General features: G+C 37.0%; 1 protein-coding gene across 1 annotated transcript in view; it reads left to right on the forward strand.

The window, feature by feature from the left end:
• The first annotated feature begins 4,152 nt into the window (after nt 1-4,152).
• Nucleotides 4,153-20,558, forward strand: part of smog (G-protein coupled receptor 158 smog) — a 563,528-nt gene continuing 547,122 nt past the window's right edge. The window contains exons 1-2 of the mRNA XM_067119738.1: nt 4,153-4,974; nt 16,268-16,335. Coding sequence (XP_066975839.1) covers nt 4,924-4,974; nt 16,268-16,335 — 119 coding nt within the window. The 5' untranslated portion in view covers nt 4,153-4,923. The remainder of the gene's footprint in view (nt 4,975-16,267; nt 16,336-20,558) is intronic.

Genomic DNA, 20,558 nt, shown 5'->3' on the forward strand with positions numbered 1-20,558 from the left:
ACTCTCAGGTAATAGGACAACCTGTTTAACAGCTAAGGGCTCTCTGCCACATAAACTGTTTAATATTTCTATTCATGCATCTTTTTTGTTGATTAAAAATGTCAGACTGTTTTGAAGTTGAAAAATAACTTTAGAAAGACTACATAGTGTATAATGAGAGAAAGACTACATTGTGTTTTATGGAAAGTAAGCCGATATAAGATTGTAGCAACTTCACTATATTTCATTCAAAATTTATGCCAAAGACCAAGTGCTAGGACCTACGAGGTCATTTCAGCACTAAAAGGGAAATTGAAGATAGAAAGATTGAAGGTGTAACAGGGAAAACCTCACAGTTGCACTATGAAACAGTTGTTAGGAGAAGACGGAAAGAAAGAATATGGACGGAGGTGCAGTAATAGGAATGATGGGTTGCAGCTAGGGACTGAAAGGATGCTGCAAAGAATCTTAATGCCTACAGTGCACCTGTGTGGAGTGCACTGACGGCACTACCCCTTTGCAGTGACCTCATCTGATACACTGCGGGCATTACTGAATGGTGTTTGCAGCATACCCTTGGCTCCTAGCCGCACCCATTTTTCAGCCATTTACTCTCCTCCCTTCCCACTCCTTCATCTTGCTGTATGACCTCTCTAATTGCTGTGTCACTTCTAACGGCAACTGTAGGGTTTTCTCTCTTTCTTTTTTAGATCCATGTACTGCATCTCATTTACTTTCTGGATCTCTAGCTAACTATCCAATCAAATTTCCTTTTTCATCGTCTTAAGCACTGCTTAAGTAAATGCCCCAGTACTTTACTTTATAGTCTAAATTTCATAATCCATTTAATTTAAAAGAGATTTAAAAGATAAAATAGGCGAGACACGGGTGAAAGTTAAATGGACACTTCCAGTTTATGTCGCAGCTGGTAATCCTATCATTAATAGCTTTGCTCAAACTTACATTTTCCCGAATTTAGAAAGGAAAATGGCATCACAAGAGAGAGAGGAACCCAATGTATGGTTATGTTAAGAAATCTGGGATGCCAGTGTATTACATTTAAACAGATAATAATGGAATCATGTTCTTGTGAATAATAGTTTTGTGATGAAAAGCTTATCACTTGAAATAATCAATGGTATCTAACACTTATGTTCGGCTTCAGTACTTAATCCTGAATGTAATTCTGTTGAATACAGTCCCAAGATAGGTAACCCCCATTTTTGGAAGTCTAGAAGGTAACCACATACAATATCCACTTGGACACGTACCAGGTCATCAGACCAAATTCGGATACTACTCATTCTGATTACTCAGGATGCAGGTTCGATCAAAATTACTTCATATTTCTTGCATTTGGATCTAAGGCTTTGTAGTGACACGTGTATCCTAAAAGTGTGAAGAATTCGAGAAGGTAAGAGGGCATTGTGGCTATTACAATTGCTTACGAATCGGGTAAAATATATGTGCAGTTTTGTTTCCGCTGACATACTGACATACAGAAATGAAAACATGGTAGCCTATATCCCGAAATTTATTAATGAAAAATGCCTTGCTTTTAATACTACCTACGACCAAATAATAAAAGGTGAAAACAAGTGACACTGAAAAATAGTATTTTGCGCTGTATAGTATAATTCTAAGCCATGGACTACTCATCATATCTTTCACCAAAATGATAGAGAATGAAAAGTTTGAACTCTGGTGAAAATGGATGGTCTTTCCCAAACATGCATATATATATATATATATATATATATATATATATATATATATATATATATATATATATATATATATATATATATATATATATAATATATATTTTAGAATCTCATTTGAATCATTATTTTTTTTTTGTTAAATGAAATGGATATAATGAAAAAACACACCTTTTTACGTTGGGAAAGCACACAGGGAAAAACTTGTAATATACTGCTGTAAGCTATACAGTTCCCATTACGACTAAGGTTGTATTGGGAACCACGCCTAATAGCTACATACAAAAACAAGACTACACATGTGCAAAAGTAGCCTACCTACTTCGCACTAGATTACCAAACTTCACTGTTTTCGCGAGTTCATCACCGATAATTAAACAAAATTGTTATATCACTGAGGTCTTAAACGCATGCCCCCCGTAGGGAGGTTGGGCTGTCAGTGTAGGCTACTTCCTGCGGTGCAGTCTGTAACATTACTTAAGGATCTTTTTAGCGTTCCTTCGGCCCCTAGCTGCAACCCTTTTAATTCCTTTTACTGTACCTTCGTTAACATTCTCTTTCATCTTACTTTCCATCATCTCCTAACAATTGTTTCATAGTGCAACTGCGAGGTTTTCCTCCTGTTACACCTTTAAAACCTTCCTACTCTCAATTTCCCTTTCAGCGCTGAATGACCTCATACGCCCGAGCGCTTGACCCTTGGCCAAATTCTACATTCCATTCCAATCCTGCACGCATGCTTAAAAAAAGTGTGAGGAAACCATATTTCTTGTTGAAACTAAAGATAATTCCTAAGTGCATAGTCCCACCTACCGAGTGAGTTTTTTTATCCAAAAATCAAAATAAAGAACACCAACAGTGTGTGGGCGACGTTCAGATAAATGGGAATAAAGTAAACCGCCATCAAACTGAGATCAATTTTACATTTTGAATGTACACACTGACATCCCCGTAGGAGGTACTGCCGTCAGTGCACCTCTCACGGCGCACTGTAGGCATTACTTAGGTTCTTCACTTTCACTTTGTTTGGTTTTATGCACAGCCCTCCACAGGAATAATTCCCTCTCTGGCGGGCCCTTGTACGTTTTCAAAATAAGGTGCTTCTTATATTTCATAATTGTCCTACAGTGTTTTCTCGTCAGTATCGTAGCTTCTGCAGAATATGAGAGTCTTTAGTTCTTTTTTTAAAATTTGCTTTCTACTTGTATTAAATTGCATAGAAGATTATTAGTCAAAGCCATGATCCGTATTGTTTTTCACCTTTGACATATTCTTTATATACTGTGCACTTATTGCCATCATATGTTTTATGTTTAGTATCACTATGGCCATTCTTTACACAATTTTTACACTTGAAGATGTTTCTAGCACATTCATTTGATTTGTGATTTTCACCACATCTAGGGCAAGCTTGGTCATTTCTACAATTTGTTGCGCTGTGACCAGATTCCTGATATTTATAGCATTGACAAGGTATGTAACAGTCGTATGCTATGCAACTGCAATACAGTGTACACAATTTGTCACCTCTATCATAGGTAGCCTTTTGTATTTGTGGTGTGCATTTGATGATATAGTTTATATTTGTCATCTTTGGCTATCCTTTCCTTTACAATTTTCAGGTCGTCATTTTCAGAAATGAGGCTACCTATCCATGGAGTTTTCTTTATAATGTTATCGACAATGTCATCTTCATCCGTCGGGACACAGACTACTTTTATTTTTGGTTTAAGTTTACCCTTCTCATTTACTGATATATTGTTGATTTTCTGAATCTCATTTTTTGCCTTTTCTGATTTTTTCCTGTCTGGAAATCCTACAAATAAATGTCCATCTCTTGTTGTTTTAACCTGTTCAAATGGCGCCGTTATTTTACTCATAATTTGTCTCTTTTCATTAGCTGCTGTGCTTTCTTCGTTCGTAGATTTGATCAGAAGCACCTTTTTTTGTCTTAGTGATTTAGCACAAGTTTTGTCCATGTTTATCATGGTCTTTCCATTGATCATTACGTCACTAGTTTTCTGAGCTGAACCCTGAATCAACTTTGTTAATAACTCTGTGTTTTCTTTTATTTCTTCAAGTTCATCTTCAATGCGTTTTTTGTGTGTTCTTTGTTCAGGCCTCTTGCAATTATAATAGATGTACAATATGTTATCACTACGAAGTATGGGTGTGTATCTGACCTCGATAGCTGAACATTCTTAAATGGAACCATACGTCACACATTTCACAGCAAGTTCCTTCCTCATCAATTTCCCCAGAACAGTGTTTGCAGGTTGCCGACTCTCTCTTGAATTGGGTTGACTCATCCTTCTCCAGTATTTTATTTAGTGTTCCATCTTTATGTGCTGCTTCGATAATTATGAGATAGTGTTCGTACGATAGTTTGATCCTCCCTTTACTTGATTCAATTTCTACAGTGTTTATTTTCTCTTTTTCCTTCCTCTTCTTTGTATTCACTTTGAACATCGCACAAGTCAGGCACTTTTCACAGAGCCACTTCACAGATACGTCCTACCCACTCGAAAGCCACTCAAGCAGCAATGTCATAAGAATTCTTCAGACCTTGCTTAGCAGCGGTTGGCCCCTAGCTGCAACCCATCTGATTCCTTTTACCATATATCCTTTCATATTCTTTTTATTATGTCTTACTTTCCACCTGTTCGTAATAGTTGTTTCATACTGCAACTGCGAGGTTTTCTCCCTGTTGCAGCTTTAAAACCTTTTCACTCTCAATTTCCTTTTCAACACTGAGTGACCTTACAGATCCTAGTGCTTGGACTGTTGGGGTAAATTTTATATTCCTTTCCATTCCTAAACATTGACATTGCAATAACTGGTAAAGCTTATTTTTACATATTTACTGAAATTGTTCGGGGTCGAAGATTCGAAAGATTTCATACCAATATTCATACCCTTATAGTTTGAAGAACTGTTCCATTGTCCGCTGTCAGCCGACATCCGTATATGCATACCGGGAACTCGCATTTATCATGTATGTTCGCTGTTCGTTCGTTAAAGGAGCGCTTATAAGTTTGAGGAATTGTCCAATTGAATGATGTGAGTGTTCAGCCTTGGCTTAGAGCATAGTAGAATACCTACTAGCGTAGTAAATCATGAGACTGGAAAAAGACTAGACGTGTTAGGCCTATGCTAAGGATATCAAGCTTGGTGTCGCCGACGAGGTTTCAAGCAAGAGTAGAGTTGTACTGCTGCAGAGATAATGGAGACTACAACCGCAGGACGTATTTTTCGGACAAGAAGTTTAGAAAAGGTGAGAAATCATTGAAACTTTAAACTGTGTACGTTGGCAAGTTAGTGGCCCACCGCCGTGTAGACCTAATCCAGCGCCAGGCCGTACATCCATGCGTTATATGAAGCATAGGGTAGGCTATTGCACCATTTATTTTATTAATAAGGTTAGCCTATTTTACTAATAACCTTAAGTTACTCTATTAGTAATAACTTCGTGTTGGTAGAACTAAGTAGTAGCCTATATCTAATTCAGTTAACCTACTGTTTTGATTATTTTATCGTTGGCAGTTTGTGATACTAGTCCATTTGTCTAAACTTAGGTGAGGCTTAATAAACCACATATACACACACACATACACACACTATATATATATATATATAATTATATATATATATATATATATTATATTTATATTTTATTTAATTATTTATTTATATATAAGGCCTAAAATGTTACAATTTACCAAAAGCCTAGTTGATTTCAGCATTGAAATGAGTTGTAAATTTTTGTTTAGACTATCATTGTATTCCAGAGTTGAAAATATATTTGTGTATGCATTAATGTGTGGGTTTTTGGGTGAGGGAAAACACATATTGAGTGAAATTCAAGGATGGATTTACCCTAACCAAACCTGAGGGGTGGGTCCTTACCTAGCTTATGGGGCAAACCCCCATCTCCACCCATAAACCTAAACTAGGGGGCTGGGTCCTTGTTTCAGCCGGGGAGCTGGGTCCTTGTTTGGCCAAAGGGCTTTGCCCTCCTGTACCCCCACCTAACCTAACTTTGGATGCCGGGGTCTTATTTAGCCATGGGCTTCCCCCTTTACCTCCCCATTACCTAACAAAAGCCACTATTAATAAGATAGTAGGCCTGCAACCTAATCTAACCATGCCTAACCTAGGGTACTTGGTCTTTTCATAGCAGAGGGTGGATTGGACACCCACCTAACCCAACTTAGGTCAGTGTCAATCAAAATGATGGGGTAGTGACTTAACTTTACTTAGGGTTCCAGGTCCTCACCTAGCCCACCACTAACATAACCTAGGTTACCAGGTCCTTGCTTACATAAACATAATGTCACTTTAAACACTTCAGTAAACCTTACTTTAATCACAATCTGAATTTACATAGTTTTCATGGACGTGTTATGCTATATCTTTGTATCTCACCCTTTTTGTATTTTCCCCCACTCAAGAACCCTGATTTCCACTGTGGTCCCTATAATTGTAAGATACAAGAGGAGGCCATTATCTTCAAGACCAGATGTAGCCCACTAATTTGCTACTGAATTGAGTGTCAGAAACATTTAAAAGACCAAAACATAGGAAAATCATGTTTTCAATTCCAGCATATGATTATGCTGTACAGTAAAAATTAAGCAGACTACCAAACGTTTAATAAACCTCCCCTTAATCAGAATCAGAACTTGCAGAATTTGGCAATTTTGGTGATGTTCGGAATACTCCAAGTCGGCACATTCCACTCTGATGTATTTTCCCCCACCTAACAACTAGATTCCCACTGTGGTGCCCCCTTAATTGTAAGATATAAGGGGTTCCTGTGTCTTTAAACTATGTATATGTTCCATAAATTAATATCAGAGACATCGAAACACAAGAAAAAAAAATACAAGGGACAAGAGTTACACGTCTTCACCCAACGAACAATGACTATGAATTGAAGCCGGTTTTTTGAAGCAATAGCTGAATTCCAAAATCATCCAGATTTGTAAAACTTAAACAAAAGAACTAGTCAGCTTTTTGCATTGTTCATGTGCCATGTTTCCCACCGAAAATAACAGAGACTCTCCAGATTTACTAGCCACCCCACAGTAAACTGGGACAAAGAGAGTCCACCTGGGAGCCCCAATCCCATGATCTTGTTAACTTAAACAAAGAACTTCAAAAATTCCTAGAAGGTAAAACCATTCATTGGAAAATATCTTGGTAGCAGCAAATTTGTGTTAGATTTTAGCATGAGTTTTGTAATAAGCATGTTAAGGAGAATTGTGGTATTTAAGTAACATGGTACATAAGATTCTTTTTATATTATTTTGTTGTATTGTACAGTGTTGACACTATTTTGTATATACTTTGTTACTTATGTTAAATCACCAACCATCCTACAATAATAGGTAGGGACCTCAGTGTGAAACCATTGTTTTAGGTGTGAAAAACAAAAAAGTTATGAATTGTGGGAGTGATTATGAAATATCCTAACCTAACTTGAAATGCTTACTCATACTTGGCTTTGTGGATGGAAGGCCAACTGGATTTCCAGTCTAATCTAAAGTGCCATAAATCATGCGATGGAATACAGAGGTGCAAACTACCCATATCTTCCTATAATCTAACCAAACCTATAATGCCAGGCCCTACTTGACCTGGGGGACATTACTCCTCCTAAACTGTTTCAACCTAACCTAACTTATAGTGGCATAAATTATAAGAGTGAAGTTCTGGTAAACATCCTAACCTAACCTTCCCCATATTAAGCTAACCGAGGATGCTAGGCAGTTACTGAGTATGAGCAAATACCAATACTGTACAAAATTGCTGTGAATAATTATGAGTAGCTTGCAATTTATTACCTTTATATTATTTCTCTCAGAAGGCATAAGCCATATTTGTTTATATAGGGATACAAACCTTTTACTTAGGAGTATTCCTTAGTGTAAGCTGGAATTGATTGTTGAAACTTTGTAACAAGGTTAATGACCTGTCATCAATCACTTTTTCTTTGCCACAGTCTGGTTAAGACTGACCAAGTTGACACTCTCATCCATTTTGTTGTATATATGGTGTTGTGTGTTTTTTATTCATCACAGTTTTGCTTTTCATCAAGGTAGGTTTTCAGATTACATTGTGATCAACAAAGAGAAACAAGAGAATCAACATATAGGAAGCTATGGTCTTGTTTCCCGTTTGTGTATGAGTGGATCATTATGCCATCCTGGAATGTGTTGGCCAACTAGCTTAGTTGGGAGGGGCAGGTCATGGGAATAGAATGGTCCCTGCACCCACACATAGTGGAGGAAGCTGTTTGAAGTTTGGGGATCCATGGTGATTGACTTTTTGCCTTGCAGCTAAACAGGAAGCCCCTGGTAGTCTGCTTGCTAGTACTAGACCCTTTGGCTGCATAGGAGGATACAGGAGAGTGAACAACTATGTGTTGGTCACTCCTGGTTTCGGAGTGACCCTGGTGGTGCCTTGCCGGCCACAAGCTGAGTGGTGTGGTGATCTGATATTCCTTCTTGTCAAAGCACCGAAAGTTACCCGTACAGTATACCCAACATTGCTTTAGTTTTACCAGACCGCTGAGCTGATTAACAGCTCTCCTAGGGCTGGCCTGAAGGATTAGACTTATTTAACGTGGCTAAGAACCAATTGGTTACTTAGCAGCGGGACCTACAGCTTATTGTGGAATCCGAACCACATTATTGTGAGAAATGAGTTTCTATCACCAGAAATAAATTCCTCTAACTCATCATTAGCCGGCCGGAGACTCGAACTCGGGCCTAGCGAGTGCTAGCCCACAACTCGACCGACTCGCCCAACGAAGAGCTTATTTGATCCCACAGGGGCTAGTACTAAGCAGGGCAAAGTACGTTTGCCCCCCCCCCAGGGGCTAGTACTAAACACAGCGAAACAGTGTAGATGAATCACTGTTTCGCCGTGTTTAGTACTTGCCCTCATGTGGAATTGGAGTTCGGACCGGAAAGGTTGGCCATTCTTTACACGGGGATCATTGGGGTTGCTATTCTTGACATGATGTTGGGTTCGCTAATCTTGACACGATCCAAGCCAATAATTAGTTAATAATTTTTTTAGTAGTATATAACTGATGATCTATTGACTCATTGAAATGGAACGATAAGAAAGAACCAGTTTACGGTTGAGACTGATTGTTAAGTCAAAAAAAAAAATTCTTCGGTAAGGTTGGAGGTTATGGATGAACCATTCTGAGCATAGCAAAAAAAAAAAAAAAAGTCGTCGCTTTAATTCTTACAAATCTAGAAAAGACGGGGAAAATACATTGTGCTTCACTCTTAATTCAAAGAGAATGATTGTTATGCTTCACTCTTAATTCAAAGAGAATGATTGTTACAAATATAAAGGATTGCGGGAAAGTTAATGACTGACCGTTCCCAGCTACAGCCGAGGATGCAGTATTCACTTTACTCCTCGCCTAATGAGTGTGGACGTACGCCTTAGCTTTAAAAGCTGGCAAATAATTAAGTGCAATTTGCATATTGTTCTCGAAGTCATCGCCTCCGAAGGTGATAGGCATGGTCGTCCTTGACTTTTCCCCACCAGTTTGTTCTCTCAATAGCCAGAATATGAAACCAGTCTCTCTCTCTCTCTCTCTCTCTCTCTCTCTCTCTCTCTCTCTCTCTCTCTCTCTCTCTCCTCTTTTGTATTCTTAACAGGCCAAATTGGGTTGGAACTAGCCTGACAGTAGTTTTGTACAATGGGCTAACAACAAAGGTAAAAGTTGATAGCTACTCTTCTGTACTTAATCCCATAGAATTCACTTTCCAATGACAATAATTTACACCCAAAGGGAATTATGTATGATAAATGTCTACAGCCCTGACTAGGATTCGAACCTGTCTTTGTAGGTTGCAAGTAGGGTACAATGACCACAAATGTTCATCCATCAAGGAAGAGAGAGAAGTGCTTTCGACTCTGCTTTACTCATTTCGGTCTAGTTCAGATTCTGTACTAACAATCTATATCAGGCTATCTCCACCGTGGTAGACGACCACGAAGTCGGTTACTTAATCTACTCGTCATTTTTTTATTACTTTTAAATATTAGGCAACAAAAGACTATTTATTCCTTCAGATATTTGGCCAAATAAAAAACCAGTTATATCGTATTAAATACACCTTGGGAATATCTCGCTCAAATGCAGTATGTCCGCCGTAGGGGGCTAGTGCCATCACGGCACCTCATGCGGTGCACTGTGGGCATTACTTAAGGTTCTTTGCAGCGTGCCTTCGGCCCCAAGCTGCAACCCCTTTCGCTCCTTTTACTGTACCTCCTCTCATATTCTCTTTCTTCCATCTTACTCTGCATCCTCTCCTAACAACTGATTCATTGTGCAACTGCGAGGTTTTCTTCCTGTTACACCTTTCAAACCTTTTACTGTCAATTTCCATTTCAGCGCTGAATGACCTCATAGGTCCCATTGCTTGGCCTCTGGCCCAAATTTTATATTCTATTCTATTCAATGTAGTGTGCCGTAATTATATACTTCCAGTTTCACAATGAAATGAGTAGGAAAATACGTGATTAAAAATAGCAACTTTGATTTAAGGGAAATATGATGTCGGAATAGACAAATATGACGACACATGATTGGACTTGTATTTAAAAATTATATTTATTACCATTACAAGAAATATTTGATTTTAAAATTAACAGAAGTTACATATACACTATAATGAATATGTCATTAAAACAAAAATTGCGGTCTTTTGAAATGTGACCCTTACAAATGAAAAGATGTAAGATTTAAAAATTTGATTGATATTGGGAAAAACATGATACTGGTGGAAACATTATGTTCTTGAGGATTATATATATATATACACATACATACATCTATATATATATAAAAATGGATGTATGTATTTATGTGTGTGTGTGTATGTTCCACATACACTCTGAAATGCATTGAGCAATTTCAACCAACCTTGGTATACATATCTTGGCTCCAAAGGGTGGATGTGTGGGAAGGGGATAAAATGTAAAAATTACGAAAACGACAGATATTAGTGTCTAATCCAAAGTTTTCGAGGTTGCTGAGATGAATAGTGGCACTCCCAGTGCCCTTTAAGCCCAAGTTCAGCCCCAATAGGGAGGTGGGTTAGGAAGAGGGTGACATATAAACATAACCGAAACAACAGATGTTAAGTGTCTAATCCACAGCTTTCGAGGTGAGGTCACTGAGAAGAATAATGACACCCCCGATGCCCTTTAAGTCCAAGTTCAACCCTGATAGGAAGGGGGTGACGTAAAAATAACCGAAAATTACAGATGTTAGTGTCTAATCCATAGTTTTCGAGGTTGCAGAGATTAATAATGACACTCCCTATGCCCTTCAAGTCCAAGTTCAGCCCTGATAGGAAGGGGCCAGGTGAGAAGGGGTTGGGAAGGTGGTGACATGTAAAAATAACCGAAACGACAGATATTAGCGTCCAGTCCATAGTTTTCGAGGTCCCTGAGAAGAACCGTGACACTCCCGATGCCCTTTAAGTCCAAGTTCAGCCCCAATAGCGAAGGGGGGTGGGAACGGGGGTGACGTAAAAATAACCGAAGCGATAAATATTAGCGTCCAATCCATAGATTTTGAGGTGAATAGTGACACTCCCGATGCCCTTTAAGTCCAAGTTCAGCCCCAGGGAAGGGGTGTGGGAGGGGGGGTGACATGTAAAAATAACTGAAAACTACAGATATTAGCGTCTAATCCATAGTTTTTGAGGTCGCTGAGATGAATAGTGAACTCCCAATGCCCTTTAAGTCCAGATTCAGCTCCGATAGGAAGGGTCCCGGTGAGAAGGGGTGAAAAATAAAATGTAAAAAATGGCAGATATTAAGAGTCTAATCAATAGCTTTTGAGATCACTGGCATGAACTGAGACACTCCTGATGCCCTTCAAGTCCAAGTTCAGCCCCTATAGGAAAGGAGGGATGAGAAATAGTGAAATATAAAATGTCAAAATTGCTGGGCATTGTAACTGAAGCAACTGTCTTAACAGGAAGAGAGAGAGAGAGAGAGAGAGAGAGAGAGAGAGAGAGAGAGAGAGAGAGAGAGAGAGAGAGAGAGTTTACTAGTTGTCATTCAGAGATTTCCTGGGCAGCGCAGGGTTGGGTTGTCATATAGTATATATATATATATATATATATATATATATACATATATATATATATACATATATATATTATATACATATATATATATATATATATATATATATATATATATATATATATATATATATATAATACAGTATATCAGGTATACGTTCTAAACCGCATATAAATTTCTTGTTCTCCCGACCTCCCATTTGCACGTTTCATTCGCGTTTAGTTCAGAACGAGTTTTTCATTAAGCGACGTAATCACGATATTGCGATTTATGCAATTACCTGTATGAAAAATGAGCAATTAATATCATATCTTTGTTATTGGTCAAAAATGATTAAATTTATTCCGGTCAAAGACAGAGAAAATTGCCATTTTGTTCTCTGCGAGAAACAAGGGAGCGGATTTGTGTCAGTGGGCCGGTTGAAAAAGTTATAAAATCTCTCTCTCTCTCTCTCTCTCTCTCTCTCTCTCTCTCTCTCTCTCTCTCTCTCTCTCTCTCTCAACATTAATCTAGCATAGGAAGTAATAACTTTCATATTAGTGACTAGAATTGCCACTAATGACCAGAAATTCCACTTATCCCAGAATTAGTGTTGCTGTATATAGAAGACGGTAGATAGCATAATGTTCTTCAGAATTTATATTTATTACATGGTTCATAGAATTTCTCTCTCTCTCTCTCTCTCTCTCTCTCTCTCTCTCATACAATGAGAGAACCAACAGTGAATTGCTGTGCTGTTTGATGTTTTTCAATTCATTTGTTGTTTAAATCTAGTTTAAGTTGTTGGTCGGTGTTCTTACTTGCTTGATATTTGAAAGTCGATACTTATGGTTGCCGCACTGGGGCCAAATGGGCATTAATTTTCTGATTCGATTCGGGTAGAGTATATTTTTTTTTATTGCAAAGTCCGATGACAGGGTTAAACAGCCCTGGGTGATTAGAAAATTTTGAGATCGTCTTCGATTGAAATTTTTCCAAATTTAACTTTGTTGTAAGTTTGTAAGTAGTGGTTTACTCTTTTTAATAGCAGTGGCAACATCAATAACAGCAAAAGCAACAGCAGCAGTAATAATGATTAAACATCCTCCGTACAGTGCAATTAGGCTAAGTTCATTTACGAGGAAATGACTAGCATTTTTGACATTCGGAAGAATTATAATGCCGAGACGAAAGATCACATTTGCAGAGTCCCTGAAGAAGCCAAAAATAAATCTGTCCTTGAATGGTCAGCAGATTGTTGATGGGGACGTGAATTTTTATATCTCAAAGATGATAAGAAAATTTAGAGAAAATTGATGAAGAGTTATAAGTATTTCTGCTGATTGATGGTCATCGAAGTAAATTTTAGCAAAGAGGAACAATGTGATTTGAAAATCGCAAATGCAAGAATTGATGTCCTTCTGGGTTGCCTAAGTAACTTTTTAAAAAAATTGATTGTAATGGGTTATTTCAGACGCAAGGTATCAGTTACCTTTATTCCTTAGTGGTCTGGAGGAAGCTGTTAAAAGGAGTTTATTAATAGTTTGTTATCCAAGGAGGACAGGGTATCAAAAAAAAAAAAAAAAAAGTATACCGTAGTTTTACCAGACCACTGAGCTGATTAACAGCTCTCTAGGGCTGGCCCGAAGGATTAGACTTATTTTACGTGGCTAAGAACCAATTGGTTACTTAGCAACGGGACCTACAGCTTATTGTGGAATCCGAACAAACTTGCAAGGAAGATACTGTAGAAGGAAGAAGACCAGTGGGTAGATCCAGGGTTGGATGGAGAGGCAACTTCATGAAAAGTTTTCATGCGCGAGCCATTGAAGGCACGCTTGAAAACAAGACAGATGACAAAGGTAGAAATACATGGACTGGGTCTAGTGCAATCGGTATTGGGTAGCAATATTGTGCATAGAGGACCTCAACCGAAAAATTAGTGTGTTACGTTTGATGGAAGAAAGACATATTGTTCTCATATAATTTAAACCTTATTATAATATTAGGTTACGTTAAAGTGGGTCTGAAATTACTGTTACAGGGGAACCAAAAAGCTCAGAAATTCCGTGTTTGATGAGCACCTGCACAGGAAAATTCATCTCATTCGGACGGTCTAAAGAAGATGAGCTACAGAAGGATTATATTTTGTGCTGGTTTTAAAGATGATCAAAGTGAAGGAATGAAACCGATCTTCTTGCAGATTGGCTGGGGGCCTTTTGTGACAGACGGGGATCTATTATGCTCGAAGGCTTACGGAATATTAACACAGATATTAATCTGGCCTCGCTGATGGTCGCTGAAAGGAATCTATCATTGCGGATCAGCTTGAAGCCGAAGGTGCATATAATTTTTTTTTTTCATCTTAATAATGATGATAATGAGAAAAGAAATTGGGAATAGGATGTTTTCTGCTCAGCGTACCTTATCAGTGGGAGGTTGTCTTCAGACTGAATTTTGGAAACACGAAACTTTACCAATCGTTTATGAGTAGTGTAACCTCCCTTCTCCCCCTCCCCCCCCCGCTTTTTATGCATGTGTTAGAAATCTTTCCATTAATTTAATCTTGTCTTCAAGTTGGAAGCTATCGTCTTTTTGTTTTGTGAACACCAAATCTTGTATGTGTGTTTGAATTTATTCTCTCTTTTTTTCTTTTCACTCTCATTTTATATAAGACAAGGCCCTTTGACTTTCACTTATTGTATTCTTGTTATGCTTTATGAGTCAAATGTGACATTAATTTGTAGCAGTGTGAAATTTGATATTAATATGTAGCAGTGTGAAATTTGATATTAATATGTAGCAGTGTGAAATTTGATATTAATATGTAGCAGTGTGAAATTTGATATTAATATGTAGCAGTGTGAAGTTTGTTATTAATATGTAGCAGTGTTAAATTCAATATTGATATGTAGCATTGTGAAATTTGATATTATGTAGCAGTGTGAAATTTGATATCAATATGTAGCGGTGTGAAATTTGACATTTAATATGTAGCAGTGTGAAATTTGAAATTAATATGTAGCAGTGTGAAATTTGATATTAATATGTAGCAGTGTGAAATTTGGTATTAATACGTAGCAGTTTGAAATTTGGTATTAATAAGTAGCAGTGTGAATACCCGTTATATGTTTGTGGCTGATATTAGTGTGCGTGAACGTGATGGATTTAAACAAGAGGTTAAAAAAATTGTTAACGCAAGACGGTGTCAGACGAATATATTTTCTTGCATTCTCCAGCATCTTGTTACAAACTGCACCGAGTAACCAGTCTTTGTTATCTGTACTCTCGTTAGGTACGTTCGTTAACTAGGCGTCACTTGGGCGATTTCTTTCATTTTGTGAGCCCCTGCCACCAACAAGGGCACCTGTGGGTGGGTTGTCGCACGGGCTGTATCGTTTTATACCACGGACAGGGATATTTCTTAAAATTCTGTCCGTTTTGCAAATGGTTTTATTAGTCAATAAGTTATGCTTATAGGACATTAGCCAGCTCATTATATTTGACCGCACCTTGGTAGCTTGCTTGTAATAGACCCAGTCTAAAACTTAGTTATTGAAGTAAAAAAAGTCTTAAAGGAAAAACTTAGCTCCAAGAATGGTATACAATATAACCAGTGGAAGAGGTTAATCATGGTTCCAAAGTGTTAAATTAACCTGTTTTGCCATTAGTTAGGAACGTATCTGACAGCCTTCTCCATTTTTGCCGGCGCCAACAAAGTTGCCATTCTTGGACGCAAGATGACGCAACGCGCTAATACATGGGCACAATTTCTAGTAAGTTTTAGCATCTAGCAGTTGCAAAATGTAAGTTCCTAAACTCATCCTACAGTGAAAGCTGGGTAACCTCTTTTGCGTTGGTAGTAAAGGAGAATCTTGTCCAAAACTTTACCAGCCTATGCTAGTTGAGTCGTATAACCTTTTCTAGGGGGGAATTTTTGCTTTAATGTTTTTGTTGGGAAGCGGTAACTATCAGTTTTGGAACTAGGCTAGATTTATAGCAGGGAATTGACACTTGTCCCGTAAGCAATAGATAGAATGAAGTAAATTATTTCATTGAACATATATTTGACTGCTACCTGAAGAAAGGAAAATGCCTGTTTAAGGTAACCAACGATTTGGGTTGTGTGGCAACATGAGTGCCTTCTGGCACCCTTATTAATGTCATGGCATTGCAGGATGCTGGAAATAGTCCATGTGGCTCTGTCTGAATCCGCATAATGTGTTCGTGTGTCCTCGCCTTTAGTGATGTTGCATGAGCACGAACACACTCGATTCCATACCTGCCATTAGCTCCAGGTAATGTGGGATGTCATTAAATAACTCGATCAGTTATTGGCTGCTGCATGATTCAGAGTTTGGTTACATGATGCTAAAGGATGACAGGAAATGTGCTTGCGTGACACTGCCTGTAGTCGTAAGCTTGTCTTTCATTTCTCACGTGTTTCTCATTTACAGAAGGTAGTGCTGCCTGCTTGGAATCCTCTAGAAATCCCTCTTCTTTCACGCGATCGAGAAGCTTTAAAGTAAGTGCACTTGGTATTTATTCCTATTATACTTTTGTAGTTGTACCTGTATCTTGAGCGTACATTTGAAGCAAGGCATTTCCGAATATCCGAATAGAATTCCGTATTTGAAAAGCATCATAGGGTTTTGTCCTACTTCCATTAGCAATGGAAATGACTTCTTATCGTACTCGCCATTTGTTTTTCAGTGTTGTTAATGCGTATATTTATTCTCTTCGACATTTGACCTGTTTGCTAGCGATGTTTTTGTGTAGCTTTGTTTTCTTTGAGACATCGATTATTTATGATTCAGACATGTATAAAACTTATGTTATAATGACTGTATTTTTACAGTTAGTTGTAGAAAAATATTCGTCTCTGGATAACAATGTTTTGGATAGCACTGTTCTTTAATGTATTATAATCGCATTTTTCCATTTTTCTGCTCGTCGGTTTTCGAAGTTTTTAAGACCTCCAACATGTAAAAAGAAAATCCCATTGATATAAAAGTCCCTTAGTTGACTTAGGTAATTAATTGAGTTGATAATTAAGAAAAAAAATCTTCGGACATACGTTTCTGCTGGTTTGACCTTAACAAAGTTTGATGAATGAATGGATGATGTTGAGTTATCTGGCATCGTGACAAATGGGTCATTGACGCCGAGATCAATTAAATGAACAACATAGATCCTATAAAAACAATAAAAAGATAAAAAAATGAATTAAATATATTTTTTAAATATAACGAAATAAATGGGAAACGATGACAATATAGTCGGTAAAAGTGTTATACAAAATATGGAAATTCTTTTTACGAAAAAAGTTGTAATAATCTTGGTTGATTTCGTTATGGTATGACCAGGTTTCATACGTACATATTTATTTTTGATGCTTATAACTCATAACTTCAAAATTTAGTAATGCAAAAACTAAATGTTGAATCTCCTAGTACACAAGTATTCCGTATTCTCTAAATTTTTGTGGGAATTTTATCAAAAGCACATGCTTATTTATAATGTAAATAGTAGTACCAAACCTAGTTGTATGGGCGTTATGGGAAAGCACTCGATACTCGAACCAACTTCCCTATCGTGACCTAAATCATCTGTAGAACAGCTACATAACTTCCGCAAGTACAAGATTTTGGTGGGTTCCTTTTTCTCATCCTGCTGATGTATGGGCATCCTCCCTCTGGGGTGTCGTCATGGAATCCTTTGTTGTCGGTCTCGATATCTCCGAGGCATTAGACTGAGTCTGAGAAAAGACTCTCGGGGCCAGACTTCCTCCCATCTGCTGGAGGTTTCGTTCCAGGTTTTTCTTGGGCTCTTTTGTGCCTCAAGTTCATGACAGCTGAACAACAGCGTCCCTCCCGTTTTACTCGGGGTTCTTTTCTCTCGTATGTCAGTGCTTTTTACACTCGCGTAATTCTAAGACAAGTTTAGTTATGATATCTGTAGGAAAAATGTTGCTTTGCCAGTGATAGTTTTCGCTCATTTCAAATACGTGAACATTTTATTGGTCTTATGTCCATTTTGAGAATATTGCTTTCATACTGTAGGCTCGAAGTTTAGTGTGATTATTTTTCTTCGTTTTTTGCAGATATCATCTTGGTAAGTTTTATCGATGTACGAGGTTTTTTACCCTCCTGTTATGTGACCTTGAAGCACCCGTCATACTGTATAAACTCATTGTCCTATTGTGGAACTTAGCAAATTCTATATTTATCTTTGCAAGAGCAGTCGTCCCTTGTCTTAAGTCGTTTGATATTTCAATTTTGCATCTTTTCCTTTTCACACACACACACACACACACACACACACACACACACACACACACACACACACACACACACACACACACACATAACAGGACCTTAGTTAAACAGGATGGTATACAGCGGAGACATTTATTCAGACAATGTTACAAGCTTTCCAGGACTAACCATCCTCATCGTCTGGTAGCTGAGTAAATATCTCCGCTAGATACCATAAAGTTTGCCTGGGGTCCTGTTATCAATTGTATTAATACAACGAGCAATTGTGCAAGTGATAAAGTTTTAATATATATATATATATATATATATATATATATATATATAGTGTGTATGTATAAGTATATATATATATATATATATATATATATATATATATATATCTATATATCTATATATATATATATATATATATATATATATATATATATATATATATATATATATATATATATATATATATATATATAATAGATATGATAGACTGATAAATAAAATGAGGCAGGTCATTGCTCATAGGAGATTTAGAGATGAAATGAAAAGGATGACGAATAGTCCGGAGAATATTTTTCTTTTTTCTTGTTCAGCGTTTCGGGACTTATCCCGTTTTCAGGGCTAAAAAAAAAAGACGTAGATTGTAACATAATTATGTAGTAAAACTGTTTAAAATGTATACACAATAAAAAACTTATGCCTTAGAGAAAATGTTTTAAGAAAACTACAAGATTGAAAACTGTAGAATTATATAATGCGGCATTTAAAACATTAATTATTTAAAGCAGAGAAAAAAAAACTTAGAATTAACAAAAAATTCAAATCAAACTGACTTGGGAGACCAACCTATCAGCAGTAGGTGAAAACGCTGAGAGATGGATACAATAAAAGCTCAAATGTAAATGTGGAAATAATCGGTTGTTGAGCTTTGGTAACAGTTATTTCATATAGAGATTCTTATTACATCAACAGAGGAGTCATGTAATGTAGTGCACTGTAGGCATTACTTAAGGTTCTTTGCTTCGTGCCATCGGCCCCTAGCTGCAACGCCTTTCGTTCCTTTTACTGTACCTCCTTTCACATTCTCTTTCTTCCTAACAATTGATTCATAGTGCACCTGCGAGGTTTTCCTCCTGTTACATCCTTCAAACCTTTTGCTGTTAATTTCCGTTTCAGCGCTGAATGACCTCATAAGTCCCAGTGCTTGGCCTTTGGCCTAAATTCTAAAACCAGTTCAAGAGTCATCTGAAACTTTTATAATAATTTCATAGTTTCTGTATGAAGACGTTGTTTTGTTCATGGTTGCATGTTCTCTGATGGTTGAATTGTTGTTGCTGTGGTTGGTGTTGTTGTTGTGTTTGTGCGTGTGTGTATGTGTGTGTTTTGAAGACGTACACCTACGTCTATGTCTAACTCGGCGATGAGAATCGATGCGAACTTCCAGTAGGCTAGTCTTTTAGTGGATCCCCCGTAGTTTCCTCGGATTACTTTTCAGACAGGTAAACATACAGACCACAGAAGATTACATCTGAGGATGAAGAGAATTCTTATGCCTGAACATAGATCCGAAAGTCAAGGGATTCTTGTGTATCAGTTTTAAATCTAGACTTGGAAAACTTTTCGAAATATCAGTCTTAATTTCTCTCCTGTGTTCCGCACTCTCAGTAAAAGGGGGAGTCAGTTTTCATTAATTATTGTGAAACGTGAGATTTTTTTATTTCCTTTTCATACGTTTCATCTGTTGTGTTACGGCTGCAATGCTCATAGTCGTTACAGCGTTGAAATTACGTAAATCAAGTAAAATCAATCTGTCAAGTATTTTTAGTATGACTGATGCCATAACGTGAGATATATAATATATATATATATATATGTATATGCACATATGTATGCATATATATATATATATATATATATATATATATAGATACATTATATATTATATAAAATATATATATATATATATATATATATATATATATATATATATATATATATATAAAGTTGCATCAAAGCATTATTGTTTTTGCACATCACTTCCTACATTCATATGTTTTAATATGGTCATTATATATAAGTTGAGGTTTCAATTCATATGTTTAATGATCATTACTAAGGTTTCAATCCTGATTTTTGAAGCAGCAAAGCTGTTGAATTACATTGCGATACGTTTTAAGCTGAAATTTTCTTTGATGTATTTTTTGTGGCTTTAACTGTATAAAATCAAGGAAAAATTGATGTAATGTTCCTTTTTGCTATTCCATATAAACACATCATTTTTTAATCCTTTTGAAAACATAAATAATTTCGACGTGTAGTCTTTTGATGTGGAAGAATCCCACGTAGTATTATGTGGAAACCGACGTTATAGACGGATGGACGCTTTAGGTTATTAAAAGATTGGAAGCGAATTCACACTGCTCATTACTTAATAATTAATTAAGCAATTGAAACGTGTGTTTACAATTGGATACCTGAT

Source organism: Macrobrachium rosenbergii, chromosome 2 (assembly GCF_040412425.1).
Source record: "Macrobrachium rosenbergii isolate ZJJX-2024 chromosome 2, ASM4041242v1, whole genome shotgun sequence".
Classification (NCBI taxonomy): Eukaryota; Metazoa; Arthropoda; class Malacostraca; order Decapoda; family Palaemonidae; genus Macrobrachium; species Macrobrachium rosenbergii.